Below are 24,690 nucleotides of genomic sequence, written 5' to 3'. Positions count from 1 at the left end.
ACATCAGTAATATTTCAACCGGACCTTTCCTGTGTCTTGAAAAACGTTTTGAAAAAGGTCTCATCTCACATGAATGCGCATGAACGCGCAATAATGAAGTGACGACATCCCAGGGACATCAACTTCCCTTCCTTCTCATCCGGTCTATGTTCATCATAGACGCTTCAAACAACTTTATAAAGACTGTTGACATCTAGTGGAAGCCATAGGAAGTGCAAAATGAATCCTTTGTCACTGTGTGTTTTATTGGCAATGACTTGAAAATAGTACAGCCACAAGATTTTCATTTCCTGCTTGTATTTTTTCTCAGGTTTTTGCCTGCCATATGAGTTCTGTTATACTTAGAGACACCATTCAAACAGTTTTAGAAACTTCAGAGTGTTTTCTATCCAAATCTACTAATAATATGCATATTCTATTTTCTGGTTCAGAGTAGTAACCTGTTTAAATTGGGTACGTTTTTCATCCGGCCGTGAAAATACTGCCCCCTAGCCCCTAGAGGTTTTAAGGTATCTTTACTTTTACTCGAGTATGACAATTAGGTACTTTTTCTACCACTGAACTTGAGCAGAAAGATGACACACTACCAACAAAGACATTAGAAAGTGTTTGTTTACTAGTGTGCTGTATATGCAGGAGTGTTTGGGACAGCTGAATGAGAACATGTGGGAGTGTTTGGGACAGCTGTATGAGAGATTGTGGGAGTGTTTTGGACAGCTGTATAAGAGATTGTGGCAGTGTTTGGGACAGCTGTATGAGAAAGTGTGGGAGTGTTTGGGTGAAGCATGGAGAATGCATGTGAGGTTTACTTCTACTGTTTACTAGCATCTGATGTGACATTTGCAAAGTGCAAAGTACATTTGCAGAGGAGAGCATCAAGGAGAGCATTAAGGAGAGCATTTTGTGATCAAACCTCTTTCTGAGTGGAGGCTACACTGACAGTATCAGCCCTCAATATCAAGCATATTACTTATTGCTATCTGGGAAAACCTGAATACATCGTTCTCTTACAACTAATATATGAGGAAGACACAGAAACCCAACACTGAAAGTGTTACTTTCCCCCTACCTACATGTAGAAATGACCTGGACTAACCTGTCCCCCTGCACATTGATTAGGTACCGGTACCCCCTGTATATAGGCTTGTTATTCTTATTTTATTATGTTACTTTTTACTTTAGTTATTTAGTAAATATTTTCTTAACTAGTTCTTGAACTGCATTGTTGGTTAAGGGCTTGTAAGTAAGCATTTCACAGGTCTACTACAACTGTTGTATTCGGCGCATGTGACAAAATACATTTGATTTGATTACAATTTTACCAATAAACGAAGGCCATTGAAATGTAACAGACCAGTCCCTCTCGATGCCAAATCCAAATGATTTGAGAGATTACAACTGGTACAGAACGATTGGTTTGTCATTTGCTTCTAAATGAAAAATGGAGGAGGGGGGGGGGGATATCCCTGAAAGATTTCCCTGGGATGTCTCGCTGGCCTATAATGGAATGAAATGGGAGCAGTGGAGCGAGGAACATTCTAGATTGTTTGAAGAAGCCAGGTCTATTTGCATCCCTTTAGAATGAGACAGAATGGATAACGGTACCTTTTCTTCCCCCTTTCCAAACCGGTTCTGATCAACACTGCACCAGAAAACAGATTGAGACAGAATGGATAACGGTACCATTTCTTCCCCCTTTCCAAACCGGTTCCGATCAACACTGCACCAGAGAGCAGATTGAGACAGAATGGATAACGGTACCTTTTCTTCCCCCTTTCCAAACCGGTTCTGATCAACACTGCACCAGAGAGCAGAGAACAAAGAAAAGTTACTTTTTAATGGATCTGTTTCAAAAATGGATTTATCTGGATGCGTCCAAAATGGCACTCTATTTCCTGTACTCCTTTTGACCAGAGCCCTATAGCCCATTATAGGGAATAGGGTGTCATTTAGGACACATCCTGTATTGATCATGCTCTGGTGAAGTCTGCATTGGAGTGTGTCTGTGTTTTTTGGAAATTGCCAGGAGCAAGAGGTTGGAGTTGGAGCAGGGCCATTTCCATGAAAAGATCACTGCATTCCGACTACACATAAAACATTTCCATCTAAGAAATGGACATCTGAAAGCTGCCTATAAATGCAAATGTAATGCATTGGAAATGGTGTGGCAGATGGCAGACAAATACACTACATGACCAAAAGTATGTGGACACCTGCTCCTTCAACATCTGATTCCAAAATCATGGGTATTAATATGGAGTTGGTCCCCCCTTTGCTGCTATAACAGCCTCCACTCTTCTGGGAAGGCTTTCCACTAGATGTTGGAACATTGCTGCGGGGAGTTGCTTCCATTCAGTCACAAGAGCATTAGTGAGGTCGGGCACTGATGTTGGGCGATTAGGCCTGGCTCGTAGTCGGCGTTCCAATTCATCCCAAAGGTGTTCGATGGGTTTGAATTCAGGGCTCTCTGCAGGCCAGTCAAGTTCTTCCACACCGATCTCAACAAACCATTTCTGTATGCACCTTGCTTTGTACATGGGGGCATTGTCATTCTGAAACAGGAAAGGGCCTTCCCCAAACTGTTGCCACAAAGTTGGAAGCACAGAATCATCTAGAATGTCATTGTATGCTGTAGCATTAATATTTCCCTTCACTGGAACTAAGGGGCCTAGCCCGAACCATGAAAAACAGCCCCAGACCATTATTCCTCCTCCACCAAACTTTACAGTTGGCACTATGCATTGGGGCATGTAGCCTTCTCTTGGCATCTGCCAAAACGAGATTCCTCTGTCGGACTGACAGATGGTGAAGCGTGATCCATCACTCCAGAGAACGCGTTTCCGCTGCTCCAGAGTCCAATGGCAGTGAGCTTTACACCACTCCAGCCGACGCTTGGCATTGCGCATGAGGATCTTAGGCTTGTGTGAGGCTGCTTGGCCATGGAAACCCATTTCATGAAGCTCCCGACAAACAATTATTGTACTGACGCTGCTTCCAGAGGCTGTTTGAAACTCGGTAGTGAGTGTTGCAACCGAGGACAGACAATTTTTACGCACTACGCGCTTCAGCACTCGGCAGTCCCATTCTGTGAGCATGTGTGGCCTACCACTTTGCGGCCGAGCCGTTGTTGCTCCTAGACGTCACTGAGCTCTTTAGTAAGGCCATTCTGCTGACAATGTTTGTCTATGGAGATTGTATGGCTGTGTGCTCGATTTTATACACCTGTCAGCAATGGGTGTGGCTGAAATAGCCCAATCCACTAAATTGAAGAGGTGTCTACATACACTGTATACTGTTGCACTTCCCTTCCCTAGCCTTAACAGATCAACTGAAATGTTCCATACTGGAGGAAAAAGTAACTCTAAGATACATCTGTGAATTCTCTGAATGTTTCATAGGAGATCAAAGAGGGCCACAGCTTATGACTTACGCTTCAGGACACTACCACTAGCACTGTACATCTACAGATGTTAATTTGATCACCCTGTTGGAGGAGAACAGGAACAAAAAACAAAGGTAGTGTATTTTAGGGGTTAAAAGGCTTCTGAAGTTGGTAATTTCCATTTTGAAATGTAAAACTTGATTTTCACTTTGGAAAAATGTATCAAACCCTACATAAATATCCATTAATTATAATCAACATAATAATTCACATTTCCTGTTGCTGCAGGATTAATTTCCTGATGTAGCAAACTGGCTCAAATTAAGATCCTACATCTGTGCTGTACATATGGCCACAGGATCAGAACACAGCAGACATCCAGGTTCAAAGTAACATTCTGTGGTGTGTGGACCAGTGGCCATATTGGATGTACCATCTGGAAATTTAACATAATCTTACCGAATTCTAGAATCCTTTCTCAGTGTTCTACAGTACATGAACATTCCTTTGAGACACAACCCCATTGGGTGGCCGGAGGAAAAACCATTCTGGAGAAGAATCCCATTCTTCTTTTCATTCTAATTCTGTACATGTGATGCCACCCAAACATTGGCAAATGCCTTATAGTATGTATTCCAGTCCGTCTCCGGCCATCACTAGTTCCTGCTTGGAATAACACATGGTACCCTATTCCCTACAGATGTAGTATCTTACTTTGAGCAGGAAATGTGAATTATGTTGAATATAATTCATGCAACTTTTTACAGGGGTTGATACATTTTTCATTAGGGCAAATCAAGTCTGAAATTTCAAAGTGGAAATTACAAACTTTTATGAAGGTCCTACATCTCTGTACCTAGTGCACTACTTTTGACCATGGCTCTGGATAGGGTGCCATTTGAGACACAGAGATGAAGCTAATAGTAAACTGTTTCATCATCATCTTTCCGGAGATTAAAGTAGATCCACTTTAGTGCCCTTCTTCCTCCTAAGATAGACACTCACCACGGTGAAAACCATGGCCATTGTGCTCTGATGAGGACCCTTCAACGGAGCAATTCAGTCTCACACTACTAACAGGATGTGTTTCGCTTTTCTCATCCTTTTGTGCTATTTGCTTGTAGTGTCTCTCTCTCTCTCTCTCTCTCTCTCTCCCCCGACTAACAGTGAAATGCTTACTTACGGGCCCTTCCCAACAATGCAGAGAATATATATATTTTTTGAATAATACAAAATTATAACAAGCAATAAATACACAATGAGTAACAATAACTTGGCTATATACAGTATATACTATATACAGGGTACCAGTACTGAGTCAATGTGGAGGTGTAGGAGGTAATTGAGGTCGATATGTACATATAGGTAGGGATAAAGTGACTAGGCAACAGGATAGATAATAAACAGCAGCAGTGTATGTGATAAGTCAAAAGAGTTAGAGCAAAAAGGGTCAATGCAGATAGTTAAATAGTTAACTAATATCTACCAGGACTAACTATTTAGCAGTCTTATGGTTTGGGGGCTAGAAGCTGTTCAGGAGTAGTAGAGAGAACAGTCTATGACTTGGGTGGCTGGAGTCTTTGACAATTTTTATTGTCTTCCTCTGACACTGCCTGGTATAGATGTCCTGGGTGGCAGGGAGCTTGGCCCTCGGGATGAACTGGGCAATCAACACTAACCTCTGTAGCGCCTTGCGGTCGAATGCCAATAAGTTTCCATACCAGGCGGTGATGCAGACAGTTAACCTGTTGGGGCTCGGGGGCAGTATTGAGACATTTTGAAAAAAATATGTGCCCATTTTTAACTGCCTCCTACACCAACTCAGAAGCTAGGATATGCATATTATTAACACATTCGGATAGAAAACACTCTGAATTTTCTAAAACAGTTTGAATGGTGTCTGTAAGTATAACAAAACTCATATTGCAGGCAAAAACCTGTGAAAAATAGATTAAAAGAAATGTGAATTTTGTGACTGTACTATTTAGTGTCATTGTTTTATAGATACCATAGTGAGAAAGGATTCATTTCGCAACACCTACGGCTTCCACTAGATGTCAACGATCTTTATAAAGTTGTTTGAAGCGTCTATGATAAACAGAGAGCAAATTAGAATCCAAGGAAGTTGACATGTCATCACTTCATTTTTTTGCGCCTGCGCATAAATCTGAGAAACGTGAGTTTGTCATCATTTTTTATCTAGACATAGGATAGGTTGTGTGAAAATATTACTGATGTTTAATGTTAAAAATGGACCAAAAGATTAATGCTAAACAACATTTGACATGTTTGAACGAACATAAATAGATTATTTACTAGGTTTTTTTAGCTTTTCGGCGTGATTTTACCAGCCCCCCAACCACGTTTTGTGGGAGCATAATGAACGCTAAGTACTTGGTGTTATTTGGACATAAATTATGAACTTTGTCAAAAGAAACCACATTTGTTCCGGACCTGGAATGCCTTCCGGACCTGGGATCCTGCCTTCTGATGGAGATAATCAAAGGTAAGGGGGTATTTACAATGTTATTATCGATTTTAGATGATGCTAACTGTATAGCATAGCCTGTTGTTCTTAGCATAGCACCCCGTTTATTGCAAAATGTGATTTCCCAGTAAAGTTATTTTGAGATCTGGCCATTCGGTAGCAATTACGAGATGATAATATATTATTCTTTGAATGACAATATTATAATTTACCAATGTTGTCGAATAGTAATTTTGTTATGTTCACCGGAAGCATTTCAGAGAAGAAAAAAATCTGAATTTCACGCTACTGTAAAATGCTGTTTTTGGATATAAATATGAACTTGATGGAACAAAAAATGCATGTATTGTATAACATAATGTCCTAGGAGTGTCATCTGATGGAGATTGACAAAGGTTAGTGCATAATTCTAGCTGGTTTCTGCTTTTGGTGACGCCTGACCTTGAATTGAAAATGGATGTTTGTACTTTTGTGGCTATGTACTGTCCTAACATAATCTAACTTTATACTTTTGCCGTAAAGCCTCTTTGAAAATCGAACAATGTGGTTAGATTAAGGAGATGTTTATCTTTTAAATTGTGTAAAATAGTTGATGGTTTGAGAAATTGAAATTATTAGATTTTTGATGTTTTGAATTTCCAGCCTTGTTAGCAATCCCGACTCGGGGTTCATTGCTAACCTGTAGCCCCAACAGGTTTTAAGATGCTTTCAATGGTGCGGCTGTACAACTTTTTGAGGATCCAAGGAGCCCATGACAAATATTTTATGCCTCCTGGGGGGAAAGAGGTGCTGTCGTGCTGTCTTCACACCTGAGTTGGTGTATGTGGACAATGATATTTCCTTAGTGATATGGACACCGAGGAACTTGAAGCTCTCGACCTGCTCCACTACAGTCCCATCGATGTGGATGGGGGTGTGCTCGGCCTTCCATTTCTTGTAGTCCACGATCAGTTCCTTTGTCTTGCTGACGTTGAAGAAGAGGTTTTTGTAATAGAGATCGCATCATCTGTGGATCTGTTGGGGCAGTATGCGAATTGGAGTGGGTCCAAGGTGTCTGGGATGATAATGTTGATGTGAGTCATGACCAGCCTTTCATGGCTACAGAATTTCTGGGCTACAGATGTTTGTGCTATGGGGCGATAGTCATTAAGACAGGTTACCTTGGTGATCTTAAGCACATGGACTATGGTGGTCAGCTTGAAACATGTAGGTATTACAGACTGGGCCAGGGAGAGGTTGAAAGTGTCAGTGAAGACACTTGCCAGCTGGTCAGCATGTGCTCTGAGTATACGTCCTGGTAATCCATCTGGCCCTGCGGCCTTCTGAATGTTGACCTGTTTAAAGGTCTTACTCACATCGGCTATGGAGAGAGTGCTCACACAGATGTCCGGAACAGCTGGTGCTCTCATGCATGGTTCAGTGTTGCTTGCTTCGAAGCAAGCATAGAAGGTATATACAGATGAAGTCGGAAGTTTACATACACCTTAGTGAAATACATTTAAACTAAATTTTTCACAATTCATGACATTTAATGCTAGTAAAAATTCCCTGTCTTAGATCAGATAGGATCTCCACTTTATTTTAAGAATGTGAAATGTCAGAATAATAGTATAGAGAATGATTTATTTCATATTTTATTTCTTTCATCACATTCCCAGTGGGTCAGAAGTTTACATACACTCAATTAGTATTTGGATGCATTGCCTTTGAATTGTTTAACTTGGGTCAAACGTTTTGGGTAGCCTTCCACAAGCTTCCCACAATAAGTTGGGTGAATTTTGGCCCATTCCTCCTGACAGAGCTGGTGTAACTGAGTCAGGTTTGTAGGCCTCCTTGCTCGCACACGCCTTTTCAGTTCTGCCCACACATTTTCTATAGGATTGAGGTCAGGGCTTGTGATGGCCACTCCAATACCTTGACTTTGTTGTCCTTAAGCCATTATGCCACAACTTTGGAAGTATGCTTGGGGTCATTGTCCATTTGGAAAACCCATTTGTGACCACGCTTTAACTTCCTGACTGATGTCTTAAGATGTTGCTTCAATATATCCACATAATTTTCCTACCTCATGATGCCATCTATTTTGTGAAGTGCACCAGTCCCTCCTGCAGTAAAGCACCCCCACAACACGATGCTGCCACCTCCGTGCTTCACGGTTGGGATGGTGTTCTTCGGCTTGCATGCCTCCCCCTTTTTCCTCCAAACATAGCAATTGTCATTATGGCCAAACAGTTCTATTTTTGTTTCATCAGACCAGAGGACATTCCTCCAAAAAGTACAATCTTTGTCCCCATGTGCCGTTGCAAACCGTAGTCTGGCTTTTTATGGCGGTTTTGGAGCAGTGGCTTCTCCCTTGCTGAGCGGCCTTTCAGGTTATGTCGATATAGGACTCGTTTTTATTGCTCCCAAGGATGAACCAGATTTGTGAAGGTCTACCATTTTTTTCTGAGGTCTTGGCTGATTTCTTTTGATTTTCCTATGATGTCAAGCCAAGAGGCACTGAGTTTGAAAGTAGGCCTTGAAATACATCCACAGGTACACCTCCAATTGACTCAAATTATGTCAATTAGCCTATCAGAAGATTCTAAAGCCATGACATCATTTTCTGGAATTTTCCAAGCTGTTTAAAGGCACAGTCAACTTAGTGAATGTAAACTTCTGACCCACTGGAATTGTGATACAGTGAATTATAAGTGAAATAATCTGTCTGTAAACAATTATTGGAAAAATGATTTGTGTCATGCACAAAGTAGATGTCCTAATCGACTTGCCAAAAATATAGTTTGTTAACAAGGAATTTGTGGTTGAAAAACGAGTTTTAATGACTCCAACCTAAGTGTATGTAAACTTACATCTTCAACTGTAGGCTTGCGTCACTGGACAGCTCACGGCTGAGTTTCCCTTTATAATCCATGATAGTTTGCAAGCCCTTCCACATCCGACGAGCCAGAGTAGTAGTCATAGGAGCTTGTGTGGCCTACCACTTAGTGGCTGAGCCGTTGTTGCTCCTAGACGTTTACACTTCACAGTAACAGCACTTACAGGTGACCGGGGCAGTTCTAGCAGGGCATACATTTGACGAACTGACTTGTTTGGAGAAGGTGGCATCCTGTGACTGTGTCAAGTTGAAAAATAATAGGAATAATATTGATGATGTCACAAATGTATCACTTGCACAGTGCTTCACAAACATTTTAATGATTTATTACATTTGAATCACAAGCCCAGAAAACGGAGAAAAATAGTATTCTGTCTCTCAAAAAACTGCGAATTAGATCCTTAATTGACCCCAGTTTTATCCATCCCCCTAAAATCCCTCCTTCACCTAGGTGAAATAGAGTAGAGGATGTCAGGACAACAAGGTGTCTTGAGCAGGTCGTTGATCCACAAAAGGGCGGGTAGGAACCCGACAGCGCTGTCTAGACTGTATGCAGAGAGAGAGAATCCCGGCCTAAACTAAGAATATCAATGGTAAATCTATGGACTGAATCCGTGACAGACGGATTGACAAATTGTATTGAGACCCTTTGACTTTTCCCACATTTTCTTATGTTACAGCCTTATTCTAAAATGTATTATATAAAACAATTTCTTCAGCAATCTAAACACAATACCCCATAATGACAGGTTTTAGAAGAATTGTTTTTTTATACAAATTAGAAAACTCTTTTTTACATTTATTCAGACCCTTTGCTATTAGACTCGAAATTGAGCTCAGGTGCATCCTGTTTGCATTGATCATCCTTGAGATGATGTTTCTACAACTTGATTGGAGAAATTTGGTTCCACCAAGTTTGGAACTACCAAGACTCTTCCTAGAGTTCGCCGCCCGGCCAAACTGAGCCATCGGGTAAGAAGGACCTTGGTCAGGGTGGTGACCAAGAACCCGATGGTCTCTCTGACAGAGCTCTAGAGTTCCTCTGTGGAGATGGAAGAACCTTCCAGATGGACGACCATCTCTGTAGCACTCCGCCAATCAGGTCTTTATGGTAGAGTGGCCAGACGGAAGCCAGTAAAAGGCACATGACAGCCTGCTTGAAGTTTGCCAAAAGGCACCTAAAGACTCTCAGACCATGAAAAAACAAGATTTTCTGGCCTGATGAAACCAAGATTGAACTCTTTGGAGGCAGGGACTGGGAGACTAGTCAGGATCGAGGGAAAGATGAACGAAACAAAGTACAGAAAGATCCTTGATGAAAACCTGCTCCAGAGCGCTCAGGACCTCAGACTGGGTCGAAGGTTCACCTTCCAACAGGATAACGACCCTAAGCACACAGCCAAGACAACGTAGAAGTGGCTTCAGGAAAAGTCTCTGAATGTCCTTGAGTGGCCCAGCCAGAGCCCGGAGTTAAACCTGATCAAACATCTCTGGAGAGACCTGAAAATAGCTGTGCAGCAACGCTCCCCATCCAACCTGACAGATCTTGAGAGGATCTGCAGAGAAGAATGGGAGAAACTCCCCAAATACAGGTGAGCCAAGCTTGTACCGTCATACCCAAGAAGACTCGAGGCTGCAATCGCAGCCAAAGGTGTTTCAACATAGTACTGAGCAAAGGGTCTGAATAATTATGTAAATGTAATTTATTTTTATACATTTGCAAACATTTCTAAAACCAAAATGGGATCATATTTTGTTTTATTATTCAATGCCTGTTCTGTTACACAACCAATTACAATTATAATCTGAGAAAAACAATAGATTGAGCCAGCGTGAATCTTGAGCGACCTGGCTGTGCGCACACACACACACACACACACACACACACACACACACCACACACACACACACACACACACACACACACACACACACACACACACACACACACACAGAATATCAAGCAGATTTGAAAGGACCACAACCGAGACACATATTGGATAGATTTGGATAGTGTTTTGTTCAGAGTATAGATAGGGATGTCTATAGAAAATCTATGGTGACTGTTTCGACCGGATGTCTGATTCTGGCTGAACCTGAAAAGATTGTGAAAATACCCATAGAAAAACACTCAAAATAGCACAAAGCACTTTTTCCTGTGTTTGCAGACAGTGATACCAGGAACGATAACAACTGCTAGCATGCTATCTGTTCCTGTAGATTCCCAGTCATTGTGCTTACGCTAGTTAGCAATTGCGCTAACACGAGATAGCAACTTCCCTTCAAACTACATGCAGAGATAAAAAAAATTGTATCCATGAGTTCGTCTCACAAGTAGAAAGGAGGTCTTGATTGCCAAAATACTGCACTATCACTTTAAATGTCAACCGGGTAAAGAGTCGTGCTAGGACCTATCATGTATTTTTTAGGAGATGCAATGTTCCATGTGTGAGATACAGTACAGTGTGTATACACACACAGCATAGGTAGACAGCAGAGCGGTGAAAACCTCAGTCTAAATGTGGAGTATTGCTCTAATATCCATTGGTCAAGTGCCCGGTAGCTGTAATATCATTGGTCCACTACAAGGAAGAAGATGCTGGGAAGCATCTTATAAGACTCTCTATCTTTCTCTCTGACTGTCTATCTATCTCTCTCTCTGACTGTCTCTATCTATCTCTCTCTGACTGTCTATCTATCTCTCTCTCTGACTGTCTATCTATCTCTCTCTCTGACTGTCTCTATCTCTCTCTCTGACTGTCTCTCTCTCTCTCTCTCTAGCTCTCTCTCTGTCTATCTCTCTCTCTCTCTCTCTCTGTTTGCTCTCTCTGACTGTCTCTCTATATCTCGCTCTCTGACTGTGTATCTGGAGAGAGGCGCTAAAAGCAAAGCAGTCAGTCAGTGTGTGTGTGTGAGAGAGACAGTCAGTCAGTCAGTCATTGAGTGAGAGAGATACGGTCAGTCAGTGTGTGTGAGAGAGAGAGAGAGAGACAGTCAGTCAGTGTGTGAGAGAGAGACAGTCAGTCAGTCAGTGTGTGTGAGAGAGAGAGAGAGAGAGAGAGAGAGAGAGAGAGAGAGAGAGCGATACAGTCAGTCAGTGTGTGTGTGAGAGAGATAGAGAGATACAGTCAGTCAGTCAGTCAGTGTGTGTGTGTGTGTGTGTGTGTGTGTGTGTGTGTGTGTGTGTGTGTGTGTGTGTGTGTGTGTGTGTGTGTGTGTGTGTGTGTGTGTGTGTGTGTGTGTGTGTGTGTGTGTGTGTGTGTGCGAGCGAGCGAGCGAGCGAGAGAGAGAGAGACAGAGAGAGTCCCTCTTCTCTGGACTACTGCCCAACCCAGTGCTCTGCACTATGGCCCAACCCTAACCAATCTCACTGGTTCCCCTAGCCACCACAATATTTGCTAGAGCCACAGTGAGTACATCCAATAACACTGCAGGTGCAAGGGACAAACAAATGTCTCATAGACAGACCAAATATCTGTTAAAATAAAATATGCAGCAGAGTGTACAGTCGTGCACAGTCGTGGCCAAAAGTTTTGAGAATGACACAAATATTAATTTCCACAAAGTTTGCTGCTTCAGTGTCCTTAGATATTTTTGTCAGATGTTACACTGAAGTATAATTACAAGCATTTCATAAGTGCCAAAGGCTTTTATTGACAATTGCATGAAGTTGATGCAGAGTCAATATTTGCAGTGTTGACCCTTCTTTTTCAAGACCTCTGCAATCTGCCCTGGCATGCTGTCAATTAACTTCTGGGCCACATCCTGACTGATGGCAGCCCATTCTTGCATAATCAATGCTTGGAGTTTGTCAGAATTTGTGGGGTTTTGTTTGTCCACCTGCCTCTTGAGGATTGACCACAAGTTCTCAATGGGATTAAGGTCTGGGGAGTTTCCTGGCCATGGACCCAAAATATCAATGTTTTGTTCCCCGAGCCACTTAGTTATCACTTTTGCCTTATGGCAAGGTGCTCCATCATGCTGGAAAAGGCATTGTTCGTCACCAAACTGTTCCTGGATGGTTGGGAGAAGTTGCTCTCGGAGGATGTGTTGGTACCATTCTTTATTCATGGCTGTGTTCTTAGCTAAAATTGTGAGCAAAGCAATGATGACGGCACGTGTTTCCTTGCAGGTAACCATGTTTGACAGAGGAAGAACAATGATTCCAAGCACCACCCTCCTTTTGAAGCTTCCAGTCTGTTATTCAAAGTCAATCAGCATGACAAAGTGATCTCCAGCCTTGTCCTCGTCAACACTCACACCTGTGTTAATGAGAGAATCACTGACATGATGTCAGCTGGTCCTCTTGTGGCAGGGCTGAAATGCAGTGGAAATGTTTTTGGGGGATTAAGTTCATTTGCATGGCAAAGAGAAACTTTGCAATTAATTGCAATTCATCTCATCACTCTTCATAACATTCTGGAGTATATGCAAATTGCCATCATACAAACTGAGGCAGCAGACTTTGTGAAAATTAATATTTGTGTCATTCTCAAAACTTTTGGCCACGACTGTATGTCCTTCCTTCCTCCTCTACATACTGTCTATCATGATCACAATAACTACAGTATAGCTCTGGTCTGCCCTCCTTCTCTGCTGTCTATCATGATCACATTAACTACAGTATAGCTCTGGTCTGACCTCCTTCTCTACTGTCTATCATGATCACATGAACTACAGTATAGCTCTGGTCTGACCTCCTCCTCTACTGTCTATCATGATCACATGAACTACAGTATAGCTCTGGTCTGACCTCCTCCTCTACTGTCTATCATGATCACATTAACTACAGTATAGCTCTGGTCTGACCTCCTTCTCTACTGTCTATCACGATCAAAATAACTACAGTATTGCTCTGGTCTGACCTCCTCCTCTACTGTCTATCATGATCACATTAACTACAGTATAGCTCTGGTCTGACCTCCTCCTCTACTGTCTATCATAATCACATTAACTACAGTATAGCTCTGGTCTGACCTCCTCCTCTACTGTCTATCATGATCACATTATCTACAATATAGCTCTGGTCTGACCCCCTCCTCTACTGTCTATCATAATCACATTAACTACAGTATACCTCTGGTCTGACCTCCTCCTCTACTGTCTATCATGATCACGTTAACTACAGTTTGGTTATGGTCTTACCTCATACTCTACGTACTCCTCCTCCTCCACCTCATAGGAGACAGTCTGTATCTTAACGTTGTCTCCGTCCTCTAGCAGCTTGGCCTGAGGGTCCTCTGTGCTTCCGGGGGTCTCCACTGCTACAGACGCCTCCCTCTCCTTCTCTTTCTTCTCTGTGAAGGTAGTCTCGCAGCACTCGCTCTTATAATCCTTGGCCTTGACGCCGCCTCCTCCCCCATCCTCCTTGTACAGGATGAAATTCGGCCTGTAGAAGGCCTCGACGGCCAGATGGAGGGAGGTGGCGTCCAGGAGTTGTTGAGCTTTCATTTTGCCGTTGCTGTTGTTTTGTCCCACGTGGGCCACGGCACCGTTGTTAGTGTTACCTCCTCCACCTCCTCCTCCGTTCCCGCCGGTTACGAAGTAGTTGATAATATTCTCCTGGTACTGGTTGTTAGGGAAGTCGCCCCCGTAACCGTTGACGACGTGCTTGCTGTTCTTGTCCAAGAGCGGGTTCTGGAGCTCGCTCAGGCTTTCCATGGCAACGAGGTGTCAGGAGGTCAGTGGGAGTGGCGTAACAGGACCTCACGGAAGGAGAGAGGGATGGAGAGAGGGAGGTGACAGCTACTGATGTTGCTCAACGGGAAGAGAGCTGCAAAGAGGAGAGGATAAGAGAGAGAATGGGGAGGAGAGGAGAGTTAGTAAACTCACTTTGATCAGGGTTTTTTTTCGTCTCAGTGAAACTAGTATAAACACAACACATACTGGGCTAGCAAGAGACAACACTGCATTTTAACACAGAATTTTCACAAGAATATATAAAAAATGTTAGACATCTATCCAACATCCACCACGAGTTCTCCCAACACGTTGAACTCCATTTTCATTACAGGTTACCTGCTCTCCTCTCCCACAGCTACAAACCTCACAACACCTGGCAAGTGTCCCGCTATTTACACACTTCAATCTGCCTCCCTTAAAAACAAACATGAACAAACCTACAGAAGTGTGCAGAAGCACACACACACACACACATGCATGCACACACGCACACACACATACAATCCCACAAAGCCCAACTTTTGGAACCTGTATCATAATAACAGAGGCATCGTAATTAAACACGAGAGCAAGATGTATGTGTGTGTGAGTATATGTGTATATATGTGTGTGTGTGTGTTTCCAGTGCCCAAAAGTATTCATCCCCTTTGGCGTTTTTCCTATTTTGTTGCATTACAACCTCTAATTTAAATAGATTTTTATTTGGATTTCATGTAATGGACATGCACACATAGTCCAATTTTGTGAAGTGAAATACAAAAATTACAATTAAAAACAGAAAAGCGGTGCATGCATATGTGTTCACCCCCTTTGCTATGAAGCCCCTAAACAAGATCCGGTTCAACCAATTACCTTCAGAAATCACATAATTAGTTAAATAAAGTCCACCTGTGTGCAATCTAAGTGTCACATGATTTGTCACATGATCTCAGTATATATACACCTGTTCTGAAAGGCCCCAGAGTCTGCAACACCACTAAGCAAGGGGCACCACTAAGCAAGCGGCATCATGAAGACCAAGGAGCTCTCCAAACAGGTCAGGGACAAAGTTGTGGAGAAGTACAGATCAGGGTTGGGTTGTAAAAAAATATCAGAAACTTTGAACATCCCACGTAGCACCATTAAATCCATTATAAAATAAATGGAACGTGCCAAGAGAGGGCTGCCCACCAAAACTCACGGACCAGTCAAGGATGGCATTCATCAGAGAGGCAACAAAGAGATCAAAGATAACCCTGAAGGAGCTGCAAAGCTCTACACAGAGATTGAAGTTTCTGTCCGTAGGACCACCGTACACGCCACAGAGCTGGGCTTCACGGAAGAGTGGCCAGAAAAAAAGCCATTGCTTAAAGTAGAAAACTAACAAACACGTAAGCTTTTTGGCCATCAAGGAAAACGCTATGTCTGGCGCAAACCCAACACCTTCCATCACCACGAGAACACCATCCCTACAGTGAAGCATGGTGGTGTTACGGCTTGGTAATTGTGGAGGAGGAATGAGGCGCAGGAAGCAGCGAACACAGGTTTAGTGGTGTTTTTAATATACACTCACACAAAAAAACAAATGTTCCCACACACAGGGGAGAAAATACATACGGCGTCCAACAACGTCGACACGAACACAAGCCGTCTCACAAGAAACAATCATTAATCCCGCACGAACAGGTGCGGGCCAGCTAAACTAAATAGCCCCTCTAATGGCTAATTGACCACAGGTGTCACAAAATAAAAAAAGGGAAAAGCAAAAGGGAATCGGTGGCAGCTAATAGGCCGGTGACGACGACCGCCGAGCGCCACCCGAGCAGGAGGGGGCGCCACCGTCGGTGGGAATCGTGACAGTACCCCCCTCCTGACGCGCGGCTCCCGCAGCACGCCGACACCGGCCTCGAGGTCGACCCGGAGGGCGAGGCGCAGGGCGATCCGGACGGAGGTGGGAATCGTGACAGGTGGTGACAGCATCATGCTGTGGGGATGTTTCCCAGGGACTGGGAAACTGGTCAGAATTGAAGGAATGATGGATGGCGCTAAATACAGGGAAATTCTTGAGGGAAACCTGTTTCAGTCTTCCAGAGATTTGAGACTGGGATGGAGGTTCACCTTCCAGCAGGACAATGACCCTAAGCATACTGCTAAAGCAACACTCGAGTGGTTTAAGGGGAAACATTTACATGTCTTGGAATGGCCTAGTCAAAGCCCAGACCTCAATCCAATTGAGAATCTGTGGTATGACTTAAAGATTGCTGTACACCGGAACCCATCCAACTTGAAGGAGCTGGATCAGTTTTGCATTGAAGAATGGGCAAAAATACCAGTGACTAGATGTGCCCAGCTTATAGAGACATACCCCAAGAGACTTGCAGCTGTAATTGCTGCAAAAGGTGGCTCTACAAAGTATTGACTTGGGGGGGTGAATCATTCTGCACGCTCAAGTTTTCTCGGTTTTCTTTTGTGTTTCACTTTGGGGGCGTGAATAGTTATTTCTTGTTTGTTTCACAATAAAAAAATATTTTGTATCTTCAAAGTGGTAGGCATGTTGTGTAAATCAAATGATACAAACCCCCCAAAAATCTATTTTAATTCCAGGTTGTAAGGCAACAAAAGAGCAAAAATGCCAAGGGGGTGAATACTTTCGCAAGCCACTGTATATGTGTGATGTATGTGTGTGTGTGTGTGTGTGTGTGTGTGTATATATATATGTATGTATGTATGTATGTATGTATGTATGTATGTATGTATGTATGTATGTATGTGTATATATATATATGTATGTGTATATGTATGTATGTATGTATGTATGTATGTATGTATGTATGTATGTATGTATGTATGTATGTATGTGTGTGTGTGTGTGTGTGTGTGTGTGTGTGTGTGTGTGTGTGTGTGTATACATGTATTTATATATGTGTGAGTGAGTGAGTGAGTGAGTGAGTGAGTGAGTGAGTGAGTGAGTGAGTGAGTGAGTGAGTGAGTGAGTGAGTGAGTGAGTGAGTGAGTGAGTGTGTGCACCTCCCTCCCCACAGATGTCGATGCTCTCATCCTTAAGGCTTGTTTGGATGAATGGATGGTGAATGGATGAATGGTGAATGAATGGATTAATGGATGATGAATGGATGATGAATGGATGGATGGATGGATGAACTAATGGATGATGAATGGATGGTGAATGAATGGATTAATGGATGATGAATGGATAGATGAATGGATGATGAATGGATGGATGGATGAATGAATGAATGGATGGTGAATGAATGGATAAATGGATGGATGGTGAATGGATGAATTAATGGATGGTGAATGGATGATGAATGGATGGATGATGAATGGATGGTGAATGGATGAATGGTGAATGGATGGATTAATGGATGATGAATGGACGGTGAATGGATGGATGGATTAATGGATGATGAATGGATGGATGGTGAATGGATGGATGGTGAATGGATGGTGAATGGATGAATGGATGGATGGTGAATGGATGGATTAATGGATGATGAATGGATGGATTAATGGACGGTGAATGGACAGTGAATGGATTGATGAATAGATGGATGCTATCACTCACTTGACGTACCAGTACACCCCTGGACAGCACGCTAGTCTATCGCAGGGCCATACCCCCAATCTATCTCCTTAAAGGTGCCCACTAGAGGGCAACGCCGCCCCTATATCTATAGATAATTCCTGCCCTAGAGCAGAAATGCTTGTTTAAGTTCCACCTCTGAAGAATGACTGTTATGATATGTGGGAACTTGGGGAAGGTTAGTGTTAGGACATAGTCAAACACACTGTCCATGAAACACTTCCACACTCCATCCAAACTCCATCCCCCAGGGGGCAGCAGGTGCTAGGTCTAGGTGCTGAGCCTGGTGGATAAGCACATTATGGTGCTTCCAATTAGGGTGATCGTCTGTTGTTGTTGCGGCTTGCGAGTCGTGAGGCTGCTGATTGGTTTGGTGGCCACGAGACCTTTTATTTGTTTTTGTATCTTTAGTTAAGGCATGCCTGTTCGTTGTTTTCCTTTTTGTATCTATTTGTTTCCGTCACCATCTGAACATATTAATCCTCTTGGTTTCCCAAAAGAGACAAGACAGAGCTGTCCCTGGATCTAAGGTAAGTTTTCTGTCTCCCTGCACACTTTCATTCAGGTTACAGACCAGTTAACTAGGCCTAAGACCGCTAGACTTAGCGAGTGCAACAATGTTAGCAGGCTAGTTAAATTGGTTTCTTAACGATGATGCAGGCTACTTAAACATATTCACGAATTGGGGGTGGGAAAGAACGTCATGGTGCTTTCCACGTGGCGGGGAGGAACATCAATAAAATAGGGGAACTGACAGCTGTCAGCGTAGCTAGCTAACATGGTAACTAAAGGTCGACCGATTATGATTTTTTTTTCAACACCGGTACCGATAACGATTATTGGGGGACCAAAAAAAGCCGATACAGATTAATCGGCCGATTTTTTTTTTAATATATTTGTAATAATGACAATTACAACAATACTGAATAAACAATAAACACTTTTATTTTAACTTAATATAATACATCAATAAAATCAATTTAGTCTCAAATAAATAATGAAACATGTTCAATTTGGTTTAAATAATGCAAAAACTAAGTGTTGGAGAAGAAAGTAAAAGTGATATGTGCCATGTAAAAAAGCTAACGTTTAAGTTCCTTGCTCAGAACATGAGAACATATGAAAGCTGGTGGTTCCTTTTAACATGAGTCTTCAATATTCCCAGGTAAGAAGTTTTAGGTTGTAGTTATTATAGGACTATTTCTCTCTATACCATTTGTATTTCATATACCTTTGACTATTGGATGTTCGAATAGGTACTTTAGTATTGCCAGCCTAACCTTGGGAGTTGATAGGCTTGAAGTCATAAACAGTGCAATGCTTTTACGCATTGTGAAGAGCTGCTTGCAAATGCAGTAAAGTGCTGTTTGAATGAATGCTTACGAGCCTGCTGCTGCCTACCACCGCTCAGTCAGACTGCTCTATCAAATCATAGACTTAATTATAATATAATAACACACAGAAATACGAGCCTTAGGTCATTAATATGGTCAAATCCGGAAACTATCATCTCGAAAACAAAATGTTTATTCTTTTAGTGAAATACGGAACCGTTCCGTATCTTATCTAACGGGTGGCATCCATAAGTCTAAATTACATTGCACAACCTTCAATGTTATGTCATAATTACGTAAAATTCTGGCAAATTAGTTCGCAACGTGGCAGGCAGCCCAAACTGTTGCATATACCCTGACTCTGCGTGCAATGAACGCAAGAGAAGTGACACAATTTCCGTAGTTTAATATTGCCTGCTAAAATGCATTTCTTTTAACTAAATATGCAGGTTTAAAAATATATACTTCTGTGTATTGATTTTAAGAAAGGCATTGATGTTTATGGAAAGGTACATTCGTGCAACAATTGTGCTTTTTTTGCAAATGAGTTTTTGTTAAATCATCCCCCGTTTGGCAAAGTTGGCTGTCTTTGTTAGGAAGAAAGAGTCTTCAGACAGTTCGCAACGAGCCAGGCGGCCCAAACTGCTGCATATACCCTGAGTCTGTTGCACAGAACGCAAGATAAGTGACACAATTTCCCTAGTTAAAAGAAATTCATGTTAGGAGGCAATATTAACTAAATATGCAGGTTTAAAAATATATAGTTGTGTATTGATTTTAAGAAAGGCGTTGATGTTTATGGTTAGGTACACAGTGGTGCAACGACAGTGCTTTTTTCGCGAATGCGCTTGTTAAATCACCCGTTTGAAAAGTAGCCTGTGATTCAATGATAAATTAACAGGCACCGCATCGATTATACGCAATGCAGGACAAGCTAGATAAACTAGTAATATCATCAACCATGTGTAGTTAACTAGTGATTATGTTAAGATGGATAGTTTTTTATAAGATACGTTTAATGCTAGCTAGCACCTTACCTTGGCTCCTTGCTGCACTCGCATAACAGGTGGTCAGCCTGCCACGCAGTCTCCTCGTGGAGCGCAATGTAATCGGCCATGATCGGTGTCCAAAAATGCAGATTACCGATTGTTGTGAAACTTGAAACCGATTAATCGGTCGACCTCTAATGCTAACCTTAGCTAGCTTTCATGCTAACCTTATCTAGCTAGCTAATGTTATCTGTTGTTGCTGGGTTTTCTTTAACTACACCATATTCATAAGATTAGCCAGTTGGCTCTGTGGCTAGTTCTGGTTCTGGAGCTGGATTTGTCATAAGCATTTAGTGAAATCTTCGCCTCAGACGAAAACCAGTAAACTTTGACTTCGCCATCTATTGTTATATCCAAAGTTTTGGCATCTTCCATAAAATACATGCGTTTTTCTACATCGTAATGGACACAGGGCAACCTTTGGTAGGTAGGCTGCTGGCAGGCTTTGGCTGCGGGAGAGCAAAGCCAAGTCAACCCGTGCTCATGGTTCTTACAAGGGAAGTGAAATGATAGGCTTCAATGACTTTAACAAAAACCTGAGAGCATCAGTCATGAAACACCAATACAAATGTAACAAGAGCACAACAAAATACACTGAACAATAAAATAAACACAACACGTAACAATTTCAAAGATTGAAAGAAATAAATGAACTAGGCACTAATCTATGGATTTCACATGACTGGGAATAAAGATATGCATCTCTTGGTCACAGATACATAAAAAAAAGTAAGGGCGTGGATCAGAAAACTAGTAACTATCTGGTGTGATCACCTTGACATATCTCCTTCGCATAGAGTTGATCAGGCTGTTGATTGTAACCTGTGGAATGTTATCCCACTCCTCTCCTAATGGTGGTGCAAAGTTGCTGGATATTGGCGGGATATGGAATACGCTGTCGTACACGTAGATCCAGAGCATCCCAAACATGCTCAATGGGTGACATGTCTGGTAAGTATACAGGCCATGGAAGAACTGGGACATTTTAAGCTTCAAGGAATTGTGTACAGATCTTTACGACATGGCGCCGTGCATTATCATGCTGAAACAAGAGGTGATGGTGGCGGATGAATGGACCACATGATCTTGTCACGGCATCTCTGTGCATTCAAATTGCCATCGATAAAATGCAATTCTGTTCATTGTCCGTAGCTTATGCCTACCCATACCATAACCCCACCGCCACCGTGGGGCACTCTGTTTGCAACGTTGACATCAGCAAACCGCTCGCCAACACAACACCATCTGCCCGGTACAGTTGAAACTGGGATTCATCCATGAAGAGCACACTTCTCCAGCGTACCAGTTGCCATTGAAGGTGAGCATTTGCCCACTGAAGTCGGTTACGACCCCGAACTGCAATCAGGTCAAGACCCTGGTGAGGACAATGAGCATGCAGATGAGCTTCCCTGAGACGCTTCCTGACAGTTTGTGCAGAAATTCTTCAGTTTTGCAAACCCACAGTTTCATCATCTGTCCGGGTGGCTGGTCTCAGACGTACCCACAGGTGAAGAAGCCAAATGTGGAAGTCCTGGGCTGGCGTAATTACACGTGGCCTGTGGTTGTGAGGCTGTTTGGACGTACTGCCAAATTCTCTAAAATAACTTTGGAGGTGGCTTATGGTAGAGATATAAACATTACATTCTCTGGCTACAACTCTGGTGGACATTCCTGCAGTCAGCATATCAATTGCACACTCCCTCAAAACTTGATACATCTGTGACATTGTGTTGTGTGACAAAACTGTACATTTTAGAGTGGCCTTTTATTGTCCACAGCACAAGGTAGACCTGTGTAATGATCATGGTGTTTAATCAGCTTCTTGATATGCCAGACCTGTCAGGTGGATGGATTATCTTGGCAAAGGAGAAATGCTCACTAACAGGTATGTAAACACATACAGTACCAGTCAAAGGTTTGTACACACCTACTCATTGCTTTTGTGGAGCGATAGGTAACGATGCTTCGTGGGAACCAGTTGTTGATGTGTCCTGAGGGTCCATGGTTCGAGCCCAGGTTGGGGCGAGGAGAGGGATAGAAGCCATACTGATACATTGGTAATCCTGTCGAACGCAACCTTTTTTTTATAATGTATTGTGTAGTGGAGCTGCTCTCCACTTTCTGGAAGTTTTGAAATCAGTGGAATTAGAGTATGATAGCTAAAAAGATGGAGAAAACACCTGTCTCCGGATTACATCTTCAAACTAAGGGCAACCGTGGCCTCAGATTGCAGCCCAAATAAATGCTAAGTAACAGATACATTAATTGTTCAGTAGAGACCGCGTGAATCAGGCCTTCATGGTCGAATTGCTGCAAAGAAACCACTACTAAAGGATACCAATAAGAAGAAGAGACTCGCTTGGGCCAAGAAACATGAGCAATGGACATTCGATTGGTGTAAATCTGTCCTTTCGTCTGATGAGTCCAAATTTGAGATTTTTGGTTCCAACCACCGTGACGCAGAGTAGGTGAACGGATGATCACCGCATGTGTGGTTCCCACCATGAAGCATGGAGGAGGAGGTGTGATGGTGTGGGGGTGCTTTACTGGTGACACTGTCTGTGATTTATTTAGAATTCAAGGAATACTTAACCAGCATGGCCACCACAGCATTCTGCAGCGCTACACCATCCCATCCGGGATTATCATTTGTTTTTCAACAGGACAATGACCCAACACACCTCCAGGCTGTGTAAGGGCTATTTGACCAAGAAGGAGATTGGTGGAGTGCTGCATCAGATTACCTGGCCTCCACAATCAACCGACCTCAACCGAATTGAGATGGTTTGGGATGAGTTGGACCGCAGAGTGAAGGAAAAGCAGCCAACAAGTGATCAGCATATGTGGGAACTCTTTAAAGACTGTTGGAAAAGCATTCCATGTGAAGCTGATTTAGAGAATGCCAAGATTGTGCAAAGCTGTCATCAAGTCAAACGGTGGCTACTTTGAAGGATGTGTTTAACACTTTTTTGGTTACTACATGATTCCATATGTGTTATTTCATAGTTTTTATGTCTTCACTATTATTCTACAATGTAGAAAACTGCAAAAATAAATTTAAAACCTTTGAATGAGTAGTTGTGTGTCCAAACTTTTTCGGTACTGTATTTTTGTTCAGTATAGATAAACCGGTTCCTTGAGTTTTATATCACGTGAACCTGTTCATTACAGGATAGACACTAGTGGTTTAGCTGCACCAATCAAAGCAGTGAAGCAAGACTTTAGTGGTCAAAACCATTAATCTTTGGGTGACGGTGGGAGCAGGGTTGCAAAATGTAATCATATCACGCAAATATACCATTTATAAAATGGTCAGATGCTACATTTTTTATACAGACTAGCACAAAAATAAGTGAACATTTACAAATGACCCAATGGATAGTTCATTTTCTGGTAAAAATTGGAGGTGCAAAAACATACACCTTGTATTTTAATTTGCTCCATGGCTCAGTGTAAACTACAGCGAAAAGCTATTAGGTTCAGCTCAGTCATGGCTTGTGAAGAGGGAACACTTTGTAGGTGTTTCTGATGATTAAACAATGCCATGCTTGTGTGTGGTAACATTCAAATAACACCCAACCCTGAAAAGAAACATAGACAAAAATATTAGCACGTCATATCGTAAGGGAAACACATGGCATTGACACAGAAAAAGTCAGTAGTCCCCACTTCAGATTTCCCACATATATCCTACTTTTGACTAAAATTATGACTTGCTGACTTCAATCACTGTGCAACATCATAGGTAAGCTCTGGTATTTATTTTCTTGTGGTACTTCAATGCTGAGTGCCACGCAGATACGCAGTGGGTCACAGTATTACAGTCTTTTGATATGACAGGGGCACAAACTTCCAACATTCCAATCTCAGTGCGGGCACTCTAACCACAAGGCCACTGAGTCGGTCCTATGCCTAGTTATATAAAGGTTATTTAAAAAAAATGTCATTATGTATCCCATAACTACCATGTTATACATGTATCCCATAACTACCAAGTTATACATGTATTCCATAACTACCATGTTATACATGTATCCCATAACTACCATGTTATACATGTATCCCATAACTACCAAGTTATACATGTATCCCATAACTACCATGTTATACATGTATCCCATAACTACCATGTTATACATGTATCCCATAACTACCATGTTATACATGTAGCCCATAACTACCATGTTATACATGTATTCCATAACTACCATGTCATACATGTATCCCATAAACTACCATGTTATACATGTATCCCATAACTACCATGTTATATATGTAGCCCATAACTACCATGTTA

General features: G+C 42.2%; 1 protein-coding gene across 1 annotated transcript in view; it reads right to left on the bottom strand.

Annotated features, from left to right (window-relative positions):
• syndig1l (synapse differentiation inducing 1-like) overlaps positions 1 to 24,690 on the bottom strand; it is a 98,789-nt gene that overhangs the window by 60,586 nt on the left and 13,513 nt on the right. The window contains exon 2 of the mRNA XM_014206116.3: positions 13,894 to 14,521. Coding sequence (XP_014061591.1) covers positions 13,894 to 14,409 — 516 coding nt within the window. The 5' untranslated portion in view covers positions 14,410 to 14,521. The remainder of the gene's footprint in view (positions 1 to 13,893; positions 14,522 to 24,690) is intronic.

Source organism: Salmo salar, chromosome 06, assembly GCF_965601325.2.
Source record: "Salmo salar chromosome 06, fSalSal1, whole genome shotgun sequence".
NCBI lineage: Eukaryota > Metazoa > Chordata > Actinopteri > Salmoniformes > Salmonidae > Salmo > Salmo salar.
This window is presented reverse-complemented; position numbering and strand designations above follow the sequence as displayed.